The sequence below is a fragment of the Cucurbita maxima genome, unplaced genomic scaffold (assembly GCF_002738345.1).
Source record: "Cucurbita maxima cultivar Rimu unplaced genomic scaffold, Cmax_1.0 Cma_Scf00001, whole genome shotgun sequence".
NCBI classification, from domain to species: domain Eukaryota; kingdom Viridiplantae; phylum Streptophyta; class Magnoliopsida; order Cucurbitales; family Cucurbitaceae; genus Cucurbita; species Cucurbita maxima.
Genome location: NW_019272017.1, coordinates 4492418 through 4516073, shown reverse-complemented (window position 1 = coordinate 4516073; position 23656 = coordinate 4492418). Strand labels below are relative to the sequence as shown.

General features: G+C 35.1%; 4 protein-coding genes across 5 annotated transcripts; all 4 read left to right on the top strand.

Moving 5' to 3' along the window:
• Nucleotides 1–6037: 6037 nt before the first annotated feature.
• LOC111465021 (NAC domain-containing protein 35) lies at nt 6038–7971 on the top strand. The gene is made up of 3 exons (XM_023122302.1): nt 6038–6391; nt 6483–6751; nt 7024–7971. The coding sequence occupies exons 1-3, from the start codon at nt 6118–6120 to the stop codon at nt 7585–7587; spliced, it is 1107 nt and encodes a 368-aa protein (XP_022978070.1). The 5' UTR covers nt 6038–6117; the 3' UTR covers nt 7588–7971.
• Nucleotides 7972–10136: 2165 nt separating this feature from the next.
• Nucleotides 10137–12942, top strand: LOC111477206 (tetraketide alpha-pyrone reductase 1). The gene is made up of 3 exons (XM_023121244.1): nt 10137–10749; nt 12024–12373; nt 12613–12942. The coding sequence occupies exons 1-3, from the start codon at nt 10264–10266 to the stop codon at nt 12758–12760; spliced, it is 984 nt and encodes a 327-aa protein (XP_022977012.1). The 5' UTR covers nt 10137–10263; the 3' UTR covers nt 12761–12942.
• A 1148-nt stretch (nt 12943–14090) lies between these two features.
• LOC111477191 (ferric reduction oxidase 7, chloroplastic-like) lies at nt 14091–18334 on the top strand. 2 transcript variants are annotated; one of them, XM_023121232.1, is made up of 9 exons: nt 14091–14871; nt 15144–15237; nt 15319–15528; nt 15612–15846; nt 15948–16275; nt 16373–16640; nt 16720–16975; nt 17517–17958; nt 18077–18334. In XM_023121232.1, the coding sequence occupies exons 1-9, from the start codon at nt 14637–14639 to the stop codon at nt 18247–18249; spliced, it is 2241 nt and encodes a 746-aa protein (XP_022977000.1). In that variant the 5' UTR covers nt 14091–14636; the 3' UTR covers nt 18250–18334. The 2 variants fall into 2 exon arrangements, with proteins under 2 accessions (XP_022977000.1, XP_022976993.1); XM_023121225.1 differs by having other exon boundaries at nt 14092–14871; nt 15316–15528.
• A 1453-nt stretch (nt 18335–19787) lies between these two features.
• On the top strand, nt 19788–23361 carry LOC111477829 (endoglucanase 25-like). The gene is made up of 6 exons (XM_023121755.1): nt 19788–20430; nt 20838–21142; nt 21361–21822; nt 22006–22141; nt 22256–22428; nt 22614–23361. The coding sequence occupies exons 1-6, from the start codon at nt 20052–20054 to the stop codon at nt 23013–23015; spliced, it is 1857 nt and encodes a 618-aa protein (XP_022977523.1). The 5' UTR covers nt 19788–20051; the 3' UTR covers nt 23016–23361.
• Nucleotides 23362–23656: the final 295 nt, after the last annotated feature.

The window sequence follows — 23656 nt, the reverse complement described above, 5'->3', positions numbered from 1 at the left end:
TCTTCCTTCTAACTTCTTACATAGGCAACATTAGGAAACAATTTTTTTAATATCTTTTAACCTTTTATTTTCTTTAACGGTTTACACTTAAAAGGGCTCATTTAAAACCCTTCAATCAAAGGGACCCAATTGATATAATACCCAAATATTAGAGACTTAAATACACCTTAATTGAGATAGAACTTTATTCCACCTTTTAACAATAATACTCCACACAAAAAGTTTCGCTGGTAACCATTTAAGCCCACCATTAGTTAGCATATATTGTTTTCTTTATGTATGTGTTTATTATAGAGAGATTTTTTCACACCCTTCTAAGGAATGATTCGCTTTCTCTCCAACGGGATGTAGGACATTATCGGTTAGATTGGGTTTGGATCATTACAAATCTATTAGATACAATTCTTAAATCTAAAACGAAACAACAATGTACCAACAATCAACCACTCCTTCCTTACCACGATGACCCCGGTTCCATCCGAGTCATCTCGACCCATTTTGTCCTTTTTTTTCAACACTCTCTTCCACTCCACTCACTCCACACCCAAATATCTGACACTACAAGACAAACACAAAAATAAAAAAGAGAGAGAATTAAAGAGTCGGCAGAGAAATAAAGAATGAGAGACGATGGCCGGAAAGTGGCGGTTCGTCGGGACTCAAGTGGTGGATGGGAATGGGCCACGCCTGAAATTATGGATTGTGATGCCTCAAACAAACACCACCAAAACATAATGACACCATTCCATTTCTTTTTGAATACAGAGAAGACCAAGTCCATATGCCCCTTAATTAATCAATTAATTATTATTATTTATTAGTCAAGTCCTTCTCCATATCCTTTATAGCTTTACCAAACTCCACCGTTTTTCTCTAACCCTAATTTACTCTAACAATCCAACAATGGAACTACTTCACTTCAATTCAATTCAATTCATTTCAATTCTTTCTTTGACCAACTAATTAATATACATATCATATCCTTCTCTCCTTTTTCTTTAATATTTCCATAACCCCACTTGTTATTTTATGTACCACCATGGTTTAATTTCTCCTAAGACCAAATCATGGACTTTCAATCATATGTGTGCATCGATATACTAAAAAAAAATGTAATCATACAAGTCACAAAACTAATTTGAACATAACTTAGTGGATAAAACACAAATTATCGTCTCAAAGATCAATGGGTAGTCGATTCTCAACGGGTTAAAACGTTATATTTTCGACTAAGCAGATAAAAGTTAGAATCTTTACTTTCAATTACACTCGATGAAAAATGGGTCAGATTCGAAGTTAGTGATACTAAGATTAAAAATTTCAACTTTTGTTTGAGGGGAGGTGAAAGAAAAGAATTGTTTTTTTTAATTTGGGTGTCTAAAAGTTTTGATCTTTAGATATTATTTATAGTACTTTTGGGTAATTAAGTTTTTTAGGGGGAAAAAAGGATTTAACTAAAAGAGAATATGACACGACATGACGACAACATTTGGATTCTTAAATATTTCAAACATTCAACCTGAGATATTGAGTTGAGATTTCCTCTCTAACCTCTCCCCTTCGCTTCAGTTACTTGTCGAATAGGGCAATTAACCATCACTTTCTTCCATCCCTCTTTTAAGTTTTTTTTGTCCACTCTCAATTTATAAACATGTGTCGAGAATCCAATTCTATGGAATTTTGTAGGCCGGAGAGTCTAGATTTGTGTAGCATGATCGAGAACAAAGTGAATTATACATAACCCGAAAGTCTTAAGAGTTCGAGTTCGAGATTTATAAAAAACCACCCATCGAGATAGAACACGAGGGACAAGCAGTGGTCGATGTGCTTCATCAAGTTCTGTATCAATTTACCTGTTTGTGATTGCAGAGCCTATGTCTTAAAATCCCCACTCGCAACTCATTCATATTTATCGAACACATACATACATATGATTGTACGTTTCAACTCCACGTAAGACAAATGTCACTTAAATTATTTGTGTATGACAATGCTTAAAAGTCGTTCGTTCAGTTATTGTATACACATTCTATCAATTTTAGTTTGGTGTATAATATTTATTAGCCAACTCCATTCTTGAACTTAAATGAACCAAGACAAGATGGATATTCAATATATAATCATGGGGCTGCTTTTTTTTTTTTTTTTTTTTTTTTTTTTTTTTTTTTTTTTTTTTTTTTTTTTTTTTTTTTTTTTTTTTTTTTTTTTTTATTAAAAACAAGATAAACTCTTTCTTTAATTTGAAATATTAGGTTAGAAATTATAACATTTAATAAAATTAAAAGTATATAACCAATAAAATTTGAATTTTTTTGGGTGTAAATATACTAATTAGTGTAATTGTATATTTATTGAAGCTATAAATAAAGTAATTAGTGAAAATAATTTAGTTCATAATTTTTAACTTTTTATTACTAAATTCAGGAAAAATATGTAAATAGGCCTTCTTTCTTTTCTTTTCTTTTTTTTTTCTTCTTATTTTTATTTGGTTGAATTTTAACTAAAATTTAATGAAAATGAGTGAATTAAAACTTAAAAAATAATATATTTTGACTTTAGNAGCTAACTTAAAATTTCAAAAAAAAAAAAAAAAAAAAAAAAAAAAAAAAAAAAAAAAAAAATCAAATTCCTTTCTTGACAAAGACAATCTAGTATGATGACAAGTTGAAATTATCATAAGATTAGGATATTAATTTTTAAGTCGAAGAAAACCAATAGTTGAAAAAAAGGAAAGATTTGATGCTGTCTGATTAAAAGAAAAAAAGATAAATTTTGTAATGTTATGAACAAAAAAGAAAAATTAAAATAAAATGGGTAGGAAATCATCGTCTTAATATGCATCTATAAAACAAAATTAGATTAGAGGATGATTGACAGAAATTTTAAAATTTTCTTATGAAATTGTATAACAATTATTTTGTTTAACACTAGTAGATATTGTCTGTTTTGGCTCGTTACATATTGTCATTAGCGTCACGATTTTAAAATGTATCTACTCGAAAGAAGTTTAAACACCTTTATAAGAATGTTTCATTCTTCTTTTTAATCGACGTGGGATTTCATATTAACATTCTTAACCTTTTTTTTTTTTTTAGTCTATAAAACATGAATGGCATAGTATGACAATACCAGGATAAAATCATAGCCATGCAAAAAAAATTAAAAAAAAAATTAAAAAAAAAAATAAATAAAACAGACAGACCTCCTCCTCCTTCTCGGATTGGTCGGTGATTTGTCCCACCTTAAATTTTGTCTTTTTTATTTTTTTACTATTTATTTTTCCATCTAAAAGGCTTTATTTTCCTCTCCAATAATGCCTTAAAAAAACAAAAATTGTGAGGAAAAAAGAATTGTTTAATTAATTGATTGATTAAGAAATTAATAAATTTTCAACTAATCTAAAAAGAGACCTTTTTCTTCCTTTTTGTTTTTATTGTTAAGTCGTCACAAAATTCATTTACTTATAAACAGATAGAAGGGTCGGTCAAATTTGTACAAAAACAAGATTCATGAATCTTCATTCATTCATTTTAAATCTATTTTGCTTTATATAATCAAACCAACGAAGGATTATTAACGAGTTTTAAAAAATTATAATTAAAAGAATGTATAGATTAGATTAATATTTAGTCATATAAGTCAAATTAGTATTCTAAATGGTATGATTTAATGACTTAATTTTTATATAATTTAGGTTGCTAGCCTTAGCTTATAGGATTTCTCACCATTTCCCAATCTTTGACAGCTCACGTACCATAATTTTATTTTAATTTTGTACAAATTAGGGTTTAAATAATATTAAATCAAATCTAACATGAAAATTCAATTCAATTAAGTGAGAGGTGGGTGAAATTTTTACCTAATTATCTCCATTCTAACCACTATATTAATTTTAACTGTTATAAATGAAGGAAAACGATTTTATTATCAACTTGAATATGATTACAGAATAGACTATCAATTCATTTAATTACAGAATAGACTATCAATTCATTTAATCATTAAAATATTAATTTTATTTTATTTTCTAAAAATAAAAAAAATAAATTGAGATTATCGTTGGAAATTAGATATGTGGATTAAATGTGGTTTAATGAGTAAATATTTTGTAATTAATAGTATATGAATGCAAGGAAATCAAGACATAAAAACAAATTAAAAGTCAAAATGAGGTTTCTCGAAAGTATTAGCGTTCTTTTTTTTTTGGATTTTTCTTAAACTAAAAAATAGGGAATTTAAATAATTGATTATAATTGAACTATATTTCTATTAGTGATAAATTTATTAATTAAAATATTTAATTTATTTTGAAATCATATATTATAATTTTCTTATTTTGCCAATTATTCACACCAATAATATGTAAGAAGTTGATGAATTAAGGTGTAATTAAATAAATAAATAATTAATTAACCCTAATCAAACCATTAATCATTTAATGGAAAATGAGTGGAGAGAGAAAGAGTAGAGGATAAATTAGCTAAAACTTAGTTGTAAAATTGTGATCTTCAATCAATATGAAGAAGAGAACTCAGTCACGGGTTCCTCTTGACTCTCTCTAATTTTTATTTTTTTTTAAATAAATAAAAAATAAATAATTATATGTAAGCTAATGTAGCTGTGTGCGTCCCACAAACCATACATAATTTCATGAACCAAATGTAAGAATAGCTCCAAAAAACAAATACTATATTTGTAATCTACCAATATCTTTCAAATTTTGCAAATATAATCTTTTATTTTTATTTTATTTCATTATTATATCAACACGCATAGCGATTAATATTTGATATGTAGTTTATATACTAAATTTATTGTCAACAGTACTCGAGCACTAAACTTATTTAAAATCCTTATTTATTTATTTTAAGGATAGACACAGGAATCAATTAAGACTACATCTAAATGAGAGCGATTCTAATATAAAATTTACTTAGAAACGTTACTATTTATACCAATAAGGTGCACATTTTTTTTTTATGGGTCAATTATAAAACTATTGAGTTAAACGTGTGCTTTAAGGTGTCGGATTCTCCAAGTCCGTCCTAACTTTGTTTTTAAATTGTTTTGAAGTCATAGTGCTGTAGTATAGGAGGAGTAATTTATTGTCGAAATGTAGTTCGATAATAATAAGAAGATATTGATATTGATGTGTTTTTAAGTTATTTACCACAATTCTTCATTAAACAAATAGAAAAAAGAGTAAGTGCCCACACTTAAAAGTATGTTTATTAAGATTGAATTTATTAATTAGTTAAAACCAAAAAAGGAAAGATAATAATTTATGGGTTTAAAAAAAAAAAAAAATATATATATATATATATAAATTAAAGTTGAAGGCGCGGAAGAAAGATCCAAAGAGGCGCACCGCTGCGCTAATGGGCTATGCCCACCCTGTCCTCAGCCTGAAACGTCATTTTCTCACCTTAAACCCACACCTCACCTCTCCCTCGTTAACTTCCACAATACTATTTTTTTTTTTTTTTTTTTTTATCATTTTCAAAACCACTTTTCACTCTATTTTTTTTAAGAAGTAATTAAAAACAAATTAATAAACAAAATTCAATCCATCATATTTTCAAATGGGTCGGGTTTATGCATAATTAGAAGTAAAATTAATAAAAATTAGCTGATGTATGACTTAAACGAAACGGTATGATTATATAATACTTTCTATATTACTATTGGACTAAAAAGTAATTTCAAATAAAAATTAGGATTTTAAAAATTGGTTACAATTAAGGGACTAACAAATTCAGCCATAAAAAAACTTACCCTTTTCCCCATTTCTTCCATTTTCTTTTGGGTCTCTCTCAAAAAAATAAAAAAAATAAAAAAAATAAAAAAAATATTAAGACCCCATGTTTTGTGTTAAAGAGAGAGAGAGAGAGAAACTTTTCGATTGGTACGACATATATATAAATTTTCACCATCTTTCTTATCTTTCTGTTCATCCCACTTGCTCTCTCTTCCATCGGTAATATATATATATATATATGTATATATAATTACGGCCACATACAGCCATACCCACACACAGAAAAATCAATTTAAAACAAAGAAGGAAGAGAAATAGAGAGAGAGTTTGATTCAATTATAGGTTTCAGCACAAATTTTATGGCAATTGCAGCTGCAGCTAGCAGTTCATCCACGATGAGCCACGAAGAAATTAGCAGCTCCAACACCCGCGACAAAAACAACAACGACGACAACAACAATTGCAGTGACGATCAACACGAACACGACGTTGTTATGCCAGGCTTCCGCTTCCACCCCACCGAAGAAGAACTTGTCGAGTTCTACCTTCGCCGTAAGGTCGAAGGCAAACGATTTAATGTTGAACTCATTACTTTCCTTGATCTATATCGCTACGACCCTTGGGAGCTTCCTGGTATTCTTATATTCTTTTCATTTAACTCTAAACCCTATTCCTCAATTTCTCTTTAATTCATTCAATCTTTTGGATTCTTATTTATGTCTAGCCTTGGCTGCCATTGGCGAGAAGGAGTGGTTCTTCTACGTCCCTCGAGATCGGAAGTACCGAAACGGGGACCGCCCCAATCGAGTTACGACCTCCGGTTACTGGAAGGCCACCGGGGCCGATCGGATGATTCGAACCGAGGATTTTCGGTCCATTGGCCTTAAGAAAACCCTAGTTTTCTACTCCGGGAAGGCTCCAAAGGGTATCCGTACGAGTTGGATTATGAATGAGTATCGGTTGCCGCATCATGAGACCGAGCGGTATCAGAAGGTTGGTTCCTATTTTGAGCTTAATCAAATAATTGTGTGTTTGATTAGGGTTTGATTAATTTGGATTAATCTAATCATTAATTTGCAGAGGGGAATTTATGAATTTCTTGTTTGCTTCGTACTGCCATATCACTGATCAGTCTCTGACAGTACTTTTTTATGTTTGTTTAAATGTTTTGTCACGAACTGCGTGATCCGCTTTAAATTGTCCCCCAAGTTTTCAGAGGGACAGCTTATGAACAATTTTGTTTTCTTGTTTTTGATGTCACACAGACCGAGATTTCGCTATGTCGTGTTTACAAAAGAGCTGGCGTTGAAGATNACCCGTCGCTCCCTCGTTCTCTCCCATCGAGAGCGTCGTCGTCTTCGAGACTGATAAGCTCGTCGACACCGAAGAATCTTCATCAAACTTCCTCATCGTCTACAGACAAGTTCCAGAGATTCGAGCCTCAATTCCATCACCATCTTCAAATTGGCACCACCGTTGAAACCACCGCAGCCGACGCCTCCGCTACGAGCTCTTGTGAAGAAGTAACCACCGTCCTCGGCCTCTCGAAACAAAACCCTTTTACCTCAACTCCATTGATCAACATGGCTGCCACTTCTTCTTACACCCCTTTCTTCTCTCCTTCTTCCAATAATTCTCTTGACGACCTACAAAAACTCATTCACTTTCAACAACAACCGCCGCCATCTACTCCCACCACCCTCATAAACTCTCTACCAACGCCGTATTACCAGCCGACGCTACCACCACCGCCGCAGCTACCGGTTGTGTTCCCCGATAGATTGTGGGAGTGGAATCCAATCCCAGATGGAGTCAATCCGTTCAAGTAAATTCTCGACAAGAAGTCTCAAATTTTAACCAGTTACACTATAATCAGGTTGGCAATATCGATACGCTTCTACTCATCATAACGATTGAAGAATAACGCCTCCTAGCTCAACCTACTTCAATTTCAATTTCCATTTCTTTTTTTGTTTATTATGCAGCTACATGCGATGAAGCTCATGAACATAAATATATATGACTAATTATAAGTTAGTTTACTATTGTTTCTTGTTGTCAATTATATATATATATAATTATGCGTAGAAGGGTTTTCTTTAGATTTTTAAATAACTAGTTAGAACGTTTTATATTCGTAATAGATTGAAAGGGGATCTTGTTCTTGTAGAAGTCATATTAGATCTCAATATCAATATCAATAGATTGTCTTCTTTCTACAATCTTCTTGATCTCTTCAAAATTAGTCACCAAAGTTTCTATAAGACTCTGGATCTCTATATTCTTAATCTCTTTCGAGATTTTTTTATTTTAAGTTCTACTATATATTAGAGCATATATTATAGTAGAGATTCAAACATTTGACCTCTTATTATGTTTATGTCTAGCTCAGAGAATTTATATGTTATATAAGAATTTAAGGTCTCTCTTTAAGGGCTGCAATGTAGGCATTAGGATAGGTGTGTGAGTTGGGGCAAAACGTACGGTCATATTTATTACTAAAATTGAGGCACCATGCAAAGGCATTGAAAAAAATTGAGAGAAAAAGTTGGCAGAATAATTAATTTGAGAGAGCTAAAAGATTTTAGGGTTACAAAATAAATAGCATTATTATGAACATTGTAGTTATTGTGTGTAAATGTAGAGAGAGTAGTTATTAGAGGTCCCAGTTTTGTTAAGGCAGCCTTCTTCTTTCTTTTTTGAGGACTTTTATAACCCATTTTCATCGCAATTGCAGGCTTGCAGCCCTACTTCGATACTGCCTACAAATTTGTATATAATATATGCTTTCTATGAATTAATTAATGTCTTCTTATGAACTCTAAACTTTGTTTTAATGACTACATACGTATTACGAGTTTACGAGTTTGAGTCGATGTCAATTATGGTATTGAGTGTATGTGCGTCTTTTGGCTAAGGGGAGACAAATTAGGGTGTTGGGATGACCTTACTAGCGTGGTATTGTGCACGATGCTAGTGGGATGTGTCTTGATATATAGCATTCTTCACTATCTTATGGTAGGTCTAGTCTTGATATTGATATGAATCAATAGACATCAATCATACAATATACTTCAATAAATATGTGAATAAAATATTGTTGAAATTATCAAAACATATTTCAATTCATGCCACACGGAAGAAAAATGAAGTTTCATGTTAAAATTTTGGGTAGATTACAATTTAGCTCATTAATGTATTTTAAGACTTTTTATTTATCGTTAGGTTTCAATTAGTTAATTATGACCATTAAGTATGAATGTATAGTTTCATTTTGAGGCTATATAAAGCCATGTATGTCGCATTTGTAGGAGCGCTTTTCTTTAGCCAATGACTAAGTTTCTTTGAAATTCTATGTAGTTTAGGTTGCATGTGGAATCATGGAGTGATTCGAATTTCAAACAAGTGTTCTTGCCTTGAGATATTTAATCAACAAGAATCATTTAAGTTAGACATGATCGATCTTGTTTGTGGAGTGATTCGAATCTCAAACAATGTTCTTGCTTTGAGATATTCGATCAACAAGGTAATCCGAATCTTACTCCTCTCTTATCTTATCAGATATGGTAGTGAGAATTAAGCAAAGTTGGTGTAACGTGTGCGTGAGGTTGGTTCTTGAGCTCGATGGGCCTCTTTGATTCATTGCTCCTTAAATATGTCTCATTGGCTTGGTGAGCTCGATGATTGTCTCTAAGGATCCTCTCCAACGTGTCCATTACGTGGTTCTCAAATGTCTACATGAAAAACTACCGTGGTCAACTGATCCTACTAGATGTATAAGATTAAGTTTATATAAGAAAAAGGTACGAACTCATGTATCATGATATGATATACAATAATAGATCATAAATTGTTGCTTTAATTTAATATATAATGCTATTAGACCATGGCCAAATTTACACATTTGATTGAAAGTGGCACAAGGGACCTTAGGTTTTGCTGGTCACTTAATGTATCTAAAAGTGTGGAATTTAGACTCTTCAGACAGACTCACGATATGAGTTCACCTAACCCACTTATCTAGTCACGATAGAATCAGGACGATAAGATCTTTAATCTTTTCAATTAACATATTTATAAAAAGAGATTAAATATTTCGTGGTCTAGTTATTTCCATTTATGTCTTTACATTAATGATTTGGATCAAGTGATTTATAACAATAATAAAATGAGTCATATGAATAGTGTTAACCTGATAAGACACTCCACCTTATTTTTTTTAGTATATGCAATTATTTTCACATTAATTTTTTCCCTTTCAAAAAGTAACCTCAAATGATTAAAAAAGATAAAATAAAAATATTAATGTAATTTTGGAAGTAATAGATATTTTGAAAACAAAATACAAAATTCAGATCACTTTAAAACTATATATCGGATCTTCGGATGCTGAAGTTCAAAAACAAATCTCGTGCAGCTGAAATCTCTCAATGGATAAACACTCATCCTCTTTCTCTTTGCTTCATTTTTCCGATTCTTTTTCCACTCCAGGATCATAGGAGCCCATGGCGAGTACCAAGGTGAAAGAGCCAGTTTGTGTGACCGGAGCCAATGGGTTCATCGGATCTTGGGTCATCGGTACGCTGTTGGAAGCCGGTTACACTACCATTCATGCCTCGATCTTCCCCGGCTCCGATGCTTCCCATTTGTTCAATCTCCAGGCCTCCGCTAACCCTAATTCCACTCTTCGGATTTTCGAAGTGAACGTAACGGACGGCGAGGCTGTGGCCAGGGCTGTAGAAGGCTGCAAGGGCGTATTCCACATTGCGTCACCCTGCACGCTGGAGGATCCTATTGATCCACAGAAAGAATTGGTGGAGCCGGCAGTGAAAGGCACTCTTAATGTTCTTGAGGCTGCGAAGAAACTTGGGGTCCGGCGCGTTGTTCTTACTTCTTCTATTTCGGCTCTTGTTCCCAACCCTGGCTGGCCATCCGACAAGCCATTTGATGAATCGTCGTGGACAGACCTGGAGTACTGCAAATCGCGAAAGGTTATTTTTCCCTGGCTTTTGGTTGTCTTGTTCCCTAATTTGATACTGCTTGATGAAGTCTCGTGCTAATTGCTTGCTAGAAGGAACAGGAGGGTCATTGCCTTTTAGTGTTCTCTGTGTACAAAAACTTGTCCCTGTCCCTGTCCCTGTTAGTATTGATGCTACCTATGAACGTAGATGATGAATGCCTTTGTAGATCTTTCCCGCATTCAATGAATGTAAAGTAATGATTGAAGATAGAGATGAAAATTAATGTAAAGTAATGATTGAATTTTGGCGATAAGGTTTCATGTTTATTTCTTAATATGCAAGTATTGTAATCTCTGATATGGGCTATATAATAGCAAGAAGTTCAGCCTGCCAGAGAACATTCCTCTTATGAGGGTAAAAAACCCAGTTATTTAGCTTCTGAAGGAAACTAAGCTATTCTGTTTAGGCACCATACATTGTTGAGAAATTTTAAAAAGCCTACTAGATCACATAAGAGACAATAGATAATGGGAAATGATAGTTTAAAAAGTTTGGGCAGCTGATTATATGATCTCTCTAACCTAAGGAGAAAAAAGAAAAAAAATCGTAAGAACTTGGGGAGAACTATAAAGGTGGCCATACAAGAGCTATGATGAGATGAAAGGCCAACGATGTTCTTATAATATTTTGGCTCTCTGTTTTGAGAAACCTTCTATAAATTGAAAGAATTCCGGAAGTCTCTAAACTTACTAGTCAGCCGTTCTTCTTGTGAGATCCCACATCGGTAGAGGAGGAGAATGAAACATTCTTTATAAGGGTGTGAAAACATCTATCTAGCTGACGTGTTTTAAAAACCTTGAGGAAAAGTCCGAATAGAAAAGTCTAAAGAGGACAATATTTGTCAACGGTAGGCTTAGGCTGTTATATCTTTTATTTGCTTGGGTAAGAGTTTCATGCTTAGAGTTGGATTTCAATTCTCAACCTGTTTTATGAGACTTTGTTCAAGATTGAGGAATCTTTATCCAGTCTATTTCTAGTTATGGGCAGCTGATTATAGGAGTGATCTGATATGCAGGCGAGAGTTCTCATTAGGCAGTTCTCACTGGCTTTTAATTTTCTATCAGTGTAGGTAATCTGTATTTAATTGTTAATCTTATCAATTATATGAAGTTTTACGCTTATATTAGCAGAAAATTAAATTCTTCCACAGAAAATCCATGTTCATATTTCATTCTTTATCAACTCTTAATGTATAAAAGTTCGGCTTTTAATATTGCTGTTTACTTATTGGAATGATTATGCAGAAATGGTATCCAGTGTCAAAAACATTAGCAGAGAAAGCAGCATGGGAATTTGAAAAGAAGCATGGATTGGATGTAGTTTCCATCCTGCCTGCCACATGTCTTGGTCCTCTTCTGCAACCAAATTTGAATGCAAGCTGTGCTGTGTTGCAGCAGTTGCTCCAAGGATCAAAGGACAGTCAGGAGTATCACTGGTTGGGTGCTGTGCATGTCAAAGATATTGCAAAAGCACAAGTATTGTTGTTCGAGTCTCCCACTGCTTCTGGTAGATATCTCTGCACCAATGGTATCTATCAATTTGCCGATTTTGCCGACGAAGTCTCGAAAATCTACCCTGAATTTCCTGTTCACAGGTCAGAACATAAGTTCAACAAAACTGGCTTTCTAAACTATAGCATATGCTATTCTAATTCTGAACCATTTCATTAATAAATTGCACTATCACACAGTTGGAGTAACACGCATAACCTTACATATATTAAGTGTATAGTATTACGATACAAAGTTCAGGAATATGGATTAGATGTATCCTATATATTCTCTTGTTTTCTGCTTACTGAGATCGAAAGTCACTGATTTGAATACCCTGCAGATTTGTGGGAGAAACACAACACCACTTGGTTGCCTGCAAAGATGCAGCCAAGAGGTTGATTGATCTGGGACTTATCTTCACCCCTCTTGAAGTTGCAATTCGAGATACGGTTGAGAGCCTTAGAAGCAAAGGTTTTCTGAAGAAGTGAGTAAAATAATCATAGTAGCTTTTATTCCTTTTAATATTCCTTCTAAAGTATTTGAATGCATATTGATATATAAGTTTATCCATGTCATGAATAAAGTAGATCTATAGCTTGTAGAACTGCTATGCTCTTGGTTATTTAGAAGTAGACACATAATATGGTTGGAGACTCTTATCTTTCTGCTATTCTTGATTTGATCTCCTGGGTTAGTTCTGTTTTCTTTCTCTAAATTCTAAGGTGATTTCAGTCCTAATTCAATTGGACCAAAAGCTTCAAAACCAAGATTAGCTGAATCAAGTGAGACCATAAGTTAGGAAGGAAAATGTAGGCTAAATGGACCAAAAGCTATCAGGTGAGTTGCAGCTAGCTTAGGCGAGTTGAAAAGCTAAGAAGTGGGACCAAAACTGGAACATAATCTAGACGCTAAGACAAGCATGAATCTAGATGTGGTCCGGTGTTGATCCATCATGTTGGCTTGTCCTACGACCATTCTTAGATGCTAGATTGCCACAGTTTCTCAAGTAAGCCTCAGCTGAACTTACAACTGGGTGGTTGTGATTTCTTTTGCTCCTCGTATCTTTTAATTCCTTAAATCTAAACTTTCATTTGTGTCTAATGGAGATTTTAAAATTCACGAACTTACTTGATACAAAATAGAGCTTTTAGAGTTTCATTATAGATTAAATTTAGTATTATATTCTATATACAAAATAGAATTTTGTTTTTTTTTTTCTCTTTATTCAACCAGTATTAATTTAAAAAGTATTTTATTATTCATTTAACTATGCTTGATTGAGATGGAATTGAAATAAGGGTATGTCGTATTATTTGCAACCTATAGCAGCATGCATGTTCCCTTAATGTCCACAAAAAATTGTATGCAAAACTCAAGGCCATTAGATTCATAGGGGTCTCTATCTCTCTCGCCCTCCTTTTCTTTCATTTTCATCATAAATAAATGCTAAGCTATTCCTCAAATGCATATCCCTATCGCCACCCCCATAAACCTGTTTTCGTGCTGTATTGAATTGGGTTAACTTATAGCTTACATCTAATCTAATTCTTCCCTTGGTAAAGTTTTCCAGGATTGAACTCTATCAAATTGAGATGGGTTTGGTTCACTTATTCACAATTTTTTTTTGGGGTCTAAATTTGGAACTAAGTTCGGTCCATGTATATTCTACTAAAATCTAACCTTAAAATGCTCACAAGTAAAAATGTTAGGCCACACAAAATAATACATAAACGTATACGTTAATGTGGTAAACAAGCCAAAAAGACTTATAAGTGAGTTTTAGAAATGGGTTTTAGAAATTGGTAGGACGTTAAACAAATTGGTCTAGGCTAGCAACCCCGACCTTTAAATGATAAAGATAGACATGTTATCACTTAAGCTAAGTGTTCTTCGAACTTAAACAACTTCTTGCCTAATTGTTTTCAAATATAAAATACTTTGAAATATTGTCTTAGTTTGTCCTCATAAAAAGAGGTGGCCCTAATCGTGTTTGATTGCATTTCCACACACGTCCTTTCTCTCGTTTTCAAGTTATTTAATGTATTTTTATTTTTAATTTTCTTGAATAAGTGCAACACAAACAAATTCAGCCCTTTCATTTCTCATCTCCCATCCCTTGTGTTTTGTGGCTCAATTTTTGTTTCAACCAAATTATCCTTTCCCAACATTTTATTCCTAGCCATGCGTAAAAAATAAAAAAATAACAAAATTCGAGGAATTTCATCTAAATTTCACCTCTTTCGTATGATAATGGTCCCACCAACATAGTTTCTCCTCCAACACTGGAGCCCATTCTCTATAAAGAATCTGTCTTTAAGCCTACCGGCTGCCAAACACCCCTCCTTCTACAACCCCAAGGCTTCCATGGACAACGAACACTCTCCTCATCACCCACTTCTTCCGGCGCCCGAAGACCAGTTTCCGGCGACCGGAAATACATCGGCGATCGTTTCTTCGACGAAATGGGTTCTGAAATTGGCGATGTGGGTGATCTTCAGTGTATGGATGGTGGTTATATTTCTGTATCCATCTTCCTTCGCCTCTCACCTGTTTAGCGAATGGTTTGGAGCCTCCGGACAAACCCTTTTTGGAATCACAGGTTCCTTCTTCTAAACTCTTCCTTTTTTTTTTTTTTTTTTCCTCTTCTTTATTGTTCATGTCTTTAAATTTAAAGCTTAGTTTATGTATGAATTTTGCTTTTTACCGTTTTTAATAATTTGTTATTTTTACTCTAATTTTAAAATATATTTATATGAGTATGTCTCTAAAATAGTAATAAAATTATTTTATATATTATTTGAATACAGATAAATGAATAGAATTAGTTTGTTTTTGGTTTGGATCCTCCATGGCTGATCCAATTACTTGCAGGCGCCATCTTCCTGACTTTCAGTGCGCCACTTCTGGCCATCGCTATCCTCGCCGCCGTATATCTCATCATTTCTCGCGACGACCAGCCTTACGAGTTAGTCATTTTCAAACAAATCTCTCTCTTCTTCCTCGTCCTCTTACTGTTTTAAAGGAATCTGAAATATAATAACAGGAGGAGGAAGAAGAAGAAGAATGGGAAAGAGAAGCCGAGATGGAGGCTCTGGACTTTGCCGGTGCTGGTGGAAGGGCCGTTGGAGGTAGTTACGGCGGCGGAGTTGGTTGGGATTTTGGTGGTCTTGGGCTATGTTTTCTGGGCTTTTTACAGCTACACCTTGCGAATGCTGGCCACTGATTTCTCTCGGAATTTAACTTTCTTACAAATAAGGTAATTCAACGAATCCGTTTCAGTTCTGCTCATTTTGACTATCACGTTGAATTCAATTTAATCTTTGAATTTTTTGGTTGCAGTTGTGAGGTGCTGGAAGTTATGGGGTTGAGGCTTGGTTCAATGGGATTATTCTGTTTAGGGTTTCTGTTTCTGCCAATTTCGAGGGGTTCGGTCCTTCTGCGCCTTATCGACATTCCATTCGAGCACGCCACTAGGTACCATGTTTGGTTGGGTCATCTCACTATGCTCATTTTTACTCTTCATGGCTTAGCTTTTCTCATTCAATGGTTAATCCAAGGTCGTTGCATCGAGCAAGTAAGTCTTCGTTATTCTTGATTCAGTTTCCAGTTTCCTTTGGTTTTATAGTTAATCCAACCACTCACCTCCTGCTCTGGATTCGTGTTTTTGCATTGCAGTTGTTGGAGTGGAAAGACATCGGCATCGCGAATCTTCCTGGAGTTATCAGCCTTTTGGCAGGGCTGTTGATGTGGATTACCTCTCTTCCCAAACTCAGAACCATCAACTTCGAATTGTTCTTCTACACTCATCAATTATACATCGTGTTCGTCTTGTTCTTGGCCCTGCACGTCGGCGATTTCGTCTTCAGCATTGCCGCCGGGGGAATCTTCATCTTCATGCTCGATCGCTTCCTCAGATTTATTCAATCCAGAAGAACCGTGGATGTAATTTCCGCCAAGGCGCTCCCCTGCGGAACGGTGGAATTGATCATCTCGAAACCTAAAAGTACGGATCCAAATCGATTAATTTCTTCCATTGACTTTTGGTGCTTCGTTCTGCGACCTAATTTCCGCTATGTTTTTCTTTTATCTGATTGATTTAGGCCTGCGATATAATGCGCTGAGTTTCATCTTCCTGCAAGTCAGAGAGCTGTCGCTGCTGCAATGGCATCCGTTCAGTGTGTCATCGAGTCCACTGGAAGGGGAGGATCGGCTGGCGATTCTGATAAAAGTGCTTGGGAAATGGACAGAGAAGCTGCGGGGAAAGATCTTGAATGATAAAGCCAAAGAGATTTCTTCTGATAAGCATCAATCTGTAATGACTGTTTCTGTTGAGGGACCTTATGGCCATGAATCTCCATATCACTTGATGTGAGTCTCTCTCAAAATCACCATTTGCAGTAGGATTGAAGCTTTTGAGAGTAAATTTGAGATTGTTTGATGTTTGTAGGTATGAAAATCTAATATTAGTAGCAGGGGGAATTGGAATTTCGCCGTTTCTAGCCATCTTGAGTGACATTCTCCATCGTATAAGAGATGGGAAGCCATGTTTACCAAAGAAGATCTTGGTTGTTTGGGCAATCAAAAACTCATCTGAGCTTCCTCTTCTCTCAACCCTCAATGTGGACTCCATTTGTCCATTCTTCGCTGATAAGCTCAACATTGACATCTCCATCTACGTTACCAGACAGTCGCAACCACCACCGGTATGTTCTTTGCCATTGCTGTTACAAATCCACTGTTAGCAGATATTGTCATCTTTAGACTTTTCTTTTCGTACTTCCTTCAAGGCTTTTAAAACACGTTTGCTAGGGAAAGGTTTCCACACCTTATTGTTTCGTTCTCCTCCCCAACCGATGTGGGATCTCACAATCTACCCCCTTTGGGTCCCAGCGTCCTCGCTGACACTCGTTCTCTTCTCCAATCAATATGGGTCCCCCAATCCACCCTCCTTCGGGGTTCAGCGTCCTTGTTGACACACCACCCCTTTGGGGCTCAGCCTCTTCGTTGGCACTCTGTTCCGTGTCTAGCTCTGATATCATTTGTAACATAGTTGTGTGAGTTAGAGTGATGTCATTTGACTGCGTTTTAAAATCCTTGATGGAGAGTCGGAAAGGGAAAACTCAAATAGGACAATATCTGCTAGCGATAAGCTTTGATTGTTGCAATTATCCACCATTAAAATGTTCGTTTGGATCTTTTCATATCTATAAAAATGGTGTTGGGGCATATTTAATCAATGAACAGGAAGGTGAAATCCAACCCTCAAAGGTGACTTCAATATGTCCACTGTCAAAGGGATCCAACATGTCTGTGTTGGTTGGAACCGGTGACAATGTGTGGTCAGGGCTGTATGTTATTTCCTCGACAGTTGGCCTTGTGATCTTAGTGAGCTTGATGGACTTCTATTACATCAACCCTTTTAACATCAAGAAGTGGTGGTACAAAGGCCTTCTCTTTTTTCTCTGCATGGTTGCTAGCGTTGTCCTCTTTGGAGGCCTTGTGGTTGGTTTATGGAGCCTTTGGGAAGAACACATTTCAAGTAAAAGAACTACTCACAACAACGTTAATGACATTGAAAAAGTAGGTGAAGACATTCCCAAAGACACTCTTGCACAAAAGGATTTGAATCCCAAGGCCTTTGCTAACTCCACCACTATCGAGTATGGAACCAGACCAAATTTCGACGGTATGTTCTTTTATAACATTTCGATTTGTCACTCATGTGAATGTGTTTAAGATTCTTTAAAGAATTAAACATTTGGAAATTCATATTTATAAGACGATTTTATGGATTTGATAAACAGAAATTGTTGAATCGGTAGCAGAGAATTGGGGGAAGGTAGACATTGGTGTGTTGATTTGTGGTCCTTCAACACTTCAATCAAGCGTAGCAAAAGCAATTAGGTCACACAACATGGTAAGACGACGCACCCATCATCCAATCTTCCATTTTCACAGCCATAGTTTTGATCTTTGATGTGAAGTCCATTTCATGGCCGCCATCATATCATAATATGATCAAACTTTCTATGCTCTTCGTCGTCTTAAATACGTTAAGAAAATATCATGTTTGTAAATTATAGGTATATATATACATATATTGTCTTAGTTTTATTATAAATTTGGTATGCATTGTATATTTATAGTTTATTAAATATTCATATATATTAGTTATTATATGACGATACTACTTAGATTTCTGTATTTTGTTAATATTTATTTCATTTAAATATCGTTAATTTTATAGTTTAACCATAATGCATTTCTAATTCTTCGAGAGGGTGCGCAATTTTTAAAAAAATAGGAATATATATCTATATATATATATATATATATATATATGTATGTATATAAAAAGGAAAATGTGGGTTGTTAGAGTGTCGGTGGGCAAAGCTCCTTTGTCAGCTTCTGTATTTCAATCAATTTTATAAAAGTGGAAACCAAGCAAAGCCACCGGCTCACACAGTCCTCTCTCACCTTTTTTGTTTAATTTCTTTTCATTTTATTTTGGTTTTGCAATTATATAGTTTTTTTTTAACATATAATTTTTAGAAGAAATAAAACGTTTTATTCAAAGAATAACAAAAAAGTAAGAACTGTCCAGAAAATTTTGAATAACTAGCTCAATTGACTAATATATTATAATTTTAACTAAATGATCCAATTTTTAACTCTACATGTTGAATAAAAAAAAATGAAAAATTGAAAAACTAAATAAAAATAAACACGGAAATATTTTTTATATTTATTTATTTATTCTTTAAAAAGAAAAGACAATAATTTTACAAATGAAAAAACAACTGAAAGAAATAATAATAAGAAATGGTAGAAATTATATTTCCCTATAAATAATTTGGTCACCAATTAATTTATTCCAACCTCCCCATCACATCTATTGTTTTTCTATTTCTTTTTTTTTTAATACTAATCATCAGCCTAAATTACTATTTCACCCTCATAATTTCAATTCCTTACAAAAGCTTCCAACTTTTTACATCTTTAATTTCTTTCTTTTTTGCTCTCTTTTTATTTGTCTGTGAAAGTTTTAAATTTTTTTAATTTAGTATTTTCAGTTCTTAGGAAATGTGTAATGAGAATTTAGGTTAAAATTTAGTGTTACGAATCATTTTCAAATTTTATATTATAAGAGAATTTAAATGATGTTAAAATAAGAGGCTCATAAATAACTCAGATGTATCTATCTAATTAATAAAAAAATTAAATTTAACAGTAAATGTCTTTTAGATTAAAGAGATTTAACAAAATTAGGAATGCAAGAATTTTTTAAGCATTGATATTATTATAGGGATAAGGGGTAAAATGGTAAATTGAGGGATTATGTATTAGCATTGATATTATTATTATAGTTTTTACTACTAATTATACGATAATTTGACTGATTTTGAGCACCGTCGTTCGCTTTCCCAAAATTTAATTTAATTTAATTGATTGATTGATTGATTGATTAAAAGAAAAAAAGCCCAAAAAAGTGTTTTGAGCAAGCAGAACACAGACAGCCATTGCTCTGCTTTCCTTTCTTCTTCATATACATAACTCCTTCTGTGCTTTCACTGCCTTTAATTCGCTACTCTCTCTCTCCTCTATTTCTCTCTCTACATTTTTCCATTGCCCATTTTTCAGTTTGATTCCGTAGATCTGGGGCTTTCCTCCGTTTGTCGGTGCCGAATTTCATCTCTCCGTTCTGAGATTCTCACTCTTTGATTTCATTCTTTCATTTGAGTTGCTTCCGATTCAGAGAGGTAGGAGGAGAGATCGAAGATGAGTATGTACGGACGAGATCCGTGGGGGGGTCCGCTTGAGATTAACACGGCGGATTCGGCTACCGACGACGATCGCAGCCGGAATTTGCAGGATTTGGACAGGGCCGCTCTGTCTCGGCCTCTCGATGAGACTCAACAGAGCTGGCTGCTTGGACCAGGCGAACAGAAGAAGAAGAAGTATGTGGATCTCGGCTGCATTATTGTCAGTCGGAAGATCTTTGTGTGGACTGTTGGAACCCTACTTGTATCTGGGTTTCTCGCTGGTCTTATTACCCTAATCGTCAAAACGGTGCCGCGCCACCACCACCCCCACCCGCCGCCGGATAATTACACTCTTGCCCTCCATAAGGCACTCATGTTCTTCAACGCTCAGCGATGTATGTCCATCTTGCATCTCTTACTATTGCTTCCCTTGATTTTGATCATCGTGGTTTTAGATTGTTTTGCTTTCTGTCTGTTGAAAATTTGGGATGCGTAGTTAAGGAAATTAGTTGATGATGAAAACGTTTGTTGGTTATCTCAAGATCTATATGTGAATCGATGATTGCCTCGGTGAATAAATCATCCTGTCAATTTCGAAATTTATTACTGGCTAACCCCCGTACATTACAGAACTAGAAATTTGACCCTGTTACTAATTAAGTTCTGATGAAACGGGGGACTGGATTTGTATTTGTAGAGTTGGGCAGTAAAGATTTAGCTTTATGTTAGTTGTCGTTTGATAATCAAGAGAGGACATGATATAGTATTGTGTTATTTACTTCATTTTGGTTCATGAATGTAGCTGGTAAGCTCCCGAAGCACAATAATGTGTCCTGGAGGGGTAATTCCTGCACGCAAGATGGCGATGATACATCTCTCTTTAAAGATCTGTCTGGTGGCTATTATGACGCTGGAGATGCAATTAAGTTCAATTTTCCTGCCTCTTTTGCCATGACCATGTTAAGCTGGAGTGTCATTGAATACAGTGCCAAATATGAAGCTGCTGGAGAGCTCAACCATGTCAAGGATATTATTAAGTGGGGAAGTGATTATTTCCTCAAGACTTTTAACCATACTGCTGATTCTATCAGTACCATCGCCATGCAGGTATAAAAAACTCTCACTCATGTTTAATGCTTATTTTCAATGTCGTAGATGACTTGAAGTGAATTATGAATGAATTATGAATTTGAAACGTAGTGTGTATGAATAATCTGTATCATCATTTGCATGAGTCTGGTTTTTGTTTAGTTGTGCCCCTATAATTTTATTCTGAGTCTTTTGTTGAGCGATGATAAACAAAAATTCTATCCATCATATGACAGGTTGGAGTAGGGGATACCTCTGGAGGAAATACAAGTCCAAACGATCATTATTGCTGGATGCGCCCAGAGGACATTGATTATATGCGGCCTGTAATTACGTGCAGTAGTTGCTCAGATCTTGCTGCCGAAATGGCTGCTGCTTTAGCTTCAGCATCGATTGTTTTCAAAGACAACAAGGCATACTCACAGAAGCTTGTCCATGGTGCCAGAACACTCTTCAAGTTTGCCAGGGATCAGAGAGGCAGATACAGTGGAGGTAATTCAGAAGCTTCAATCTTCTACAATTCAACTAGTTATTGGGATGAGTTTGTATGGGGTGGAGCTTGGTTGTATTATGCTACTGGGAATTCCAGTTATCTTCAACTTTCTACCACTCCTGGCATTGCCAAACATGCGGGTGCGTTCTGGGGTGGACCTGACTATGGAGTTTTGAGCTGGGACAACAAGCTTGCAGGCGCCCAGGTTCATTTACGAATTCTCATTGTCCCTGTTTTGTAATTTTTATTCTTAAAATAATGTGGCATTTCTCTTAGACTTGTGATGAATTATGATACGTTCTTGTCACAATATTGAAGGGTACTCGTTGGTTTCTTGCTATGCATTATGGGTGTGCTTTGCTGAAATTCCTTTTACCATTTCTTGTAGGTTCTTCTCAGTCGTTTGCGATTGTTCTTGAGCCCTGGATATCCATATGAGGAAATCTTGAGGACATTCCACAACCAAACTAGCATAGTTATGTGTTCCTACCTACCATTTTTCACAAAGTTTAATCGAACTAGAGGTACACCACTTGTTGGAATTTGAACTCTTTTAACCTTACAGTTACTCATCATCATTAGTTATAATTTACGAATATAGTTTTCATTTTTGCTATCTTGTTGGGGTGATCTTGTAGGAGGCCTAATTCAGCTAAACCATGGAAGGCCACAGCCTCTTCAGTACGTCGTCAATGCAGCCTTTTTAGCTACCCTGTACAGTGATTACTTGGAAGCGGCAGATACACCTGGATGGTACTGTGGGCCCAATTTCTATTCAACTGATGTTTTGCGCGATTTTGCAAAGACCCAGGTATTTCATCCTTCTTTAGATTTCATCCTTCTTTACACATTATGTTGAACAGCTTACTGAACATATAAGATTAATTGAACCGAATTGACATGAGTATGAATTGGATTGGGTTGGTTCATCAGTTTAGTTCAGTTTCTTACCCTCAATACACACTCAATTCAACACTATTCATGTGTGTTCTGCAGATTGATTATATCCTTGGCAAAAACCCGCGCAAGATGAGCTACATCGTTGGTTTTGGCAATCATTATCCGAAACATGTGCATCATAGAGGTGCATCAATCCCAAAGAACAAGATCAAATATAACTGCAAAGGAGGATGGAAATGGAGGGATACAAAAAAGCCTAACCCAAATACAGTTGTTGGTGCCATGGTTGCTGGTCCTGACAAGCACGATGGGTTTCACGATGTTCGCACCAACTATAACTACACTGAGCCAACTCTAGCTGGAAATGCAGGCTTGGTTGCAGCACTCGTTGCCCTTTCGGGTGAAAAAACATCTGGAATTGACAAGAACACCATCTTCTCTGCAGTGCCTCCAATGTTCCCAACTCCACCACCCCCTCCAGCACCTTGGAAACCTTGATCATATTACTCATTTTTCTGGAAGCATGTCACTTAAGGTTGCAGGAAACGCTGTTGGTTGTGGTCGGATTCTGAAATTTCTGTCTGAGGTGAAACTGAAGAATTTAGGGAAAGAATGTAAAACAACAATATTGCTTGGCAGCGAAACCAAAAGTCAAATGATTGAGATAACTATAAGGATTTTGGCTTTAGGGAGAGGGGGTGTTTTTGATACCTGTTTTAATACATTATTCTGTAACTCTCGATTTGGAGTTTGTGATATAGGTAGTACATAATGTATTCTTTAAACACACACAGTTGTAGAGGTGAAAACGTTTGACAATAAGTTGCTATGTTTTCTTTTCCAAGTCTTTTCTTCTCTTTATATATAATTCTTTCCTTCTTTGATCTAATATTTGGACTTTCTACACTAGATTCAGTGTTCTCGCATGCTCGTGGCCGTGGAGGATGCCATTGTCGAGCGAAATGCAGGGGAGGAAACTAGGACTACTCCCATTCTTAGGCGGAGCATAGTAGGCAATCTAAAAAAGGGGGAAAGAACATTCGAAAACAACTCCTCCCTGGTAGATGGCAAGGGAAAGTACAGTTTGATTGATAGCAATTGAACTACATTATAAGTCAGGGCAATCAGTTCGACGATTA

Coding starts and splice junctions, on each gene's coding strand:
- LOC111477206 (XM_023121244.1), top strand. CDS start 10,264: ATGGCGAGTACCAAGGTGAAAGAGCCAGTTTGTGTGACCGGAGCCAAT. Junction 10,750..12,023: donor AGTACTGCAAATCGCGAAAG/GTTATTTTTCCC, acceptor ATGATTATGCAG/AAATGGTATCCAGTGTCAAA. Junction 12,374..12,612: donor CCTGAATTTCCTGTTCACAG/GTCAGAACATAA, acceptor AATACCCTGCAG/ATTTGTGGGAGAAACACAAC.
- LOC111477191 (XM_023121225.1), top strand. CDS start 14,637: ATGGACAACGAACACTCTCCTCATCACCCACTTCTTCCGGCGCCCGAA. Junction 15,847..15,947: donor AAGGTCGTTGCATCGAGCAA/GTAAGTCTTCGT, acceptor TTTGCATTGCAG/TTGTTGGAGTGGAAAGACAT. Junction 16,276..16,372: donor GATCATCTCGAAACCTAAAA/GTACGGATCCAA, acceptor TGATTGATTTAG/GCCTGCGATATAATGCGCTG.
- LOC111477829 (XM_023121755.1), top strand. CDS start 20,052: ATGAGTATGTACGGACGAGATCCGTGGGGGGGTCCGCTTGAGATTAAC. Junction 22,142..22,255: donor AAAGTTTAATCGAACTAGAG/GTACACCACTTG, acceptor GTGATCTTGTAG/GAGGCCTAATTCAGCTAAAC. Junction 22,429..22,613: donor GCGATTTTGCAAAGACCCAG/GTATTTCATCCT, acceptor TGTGTTCTGCAG/ATTGATTATATCCTTGGCAA.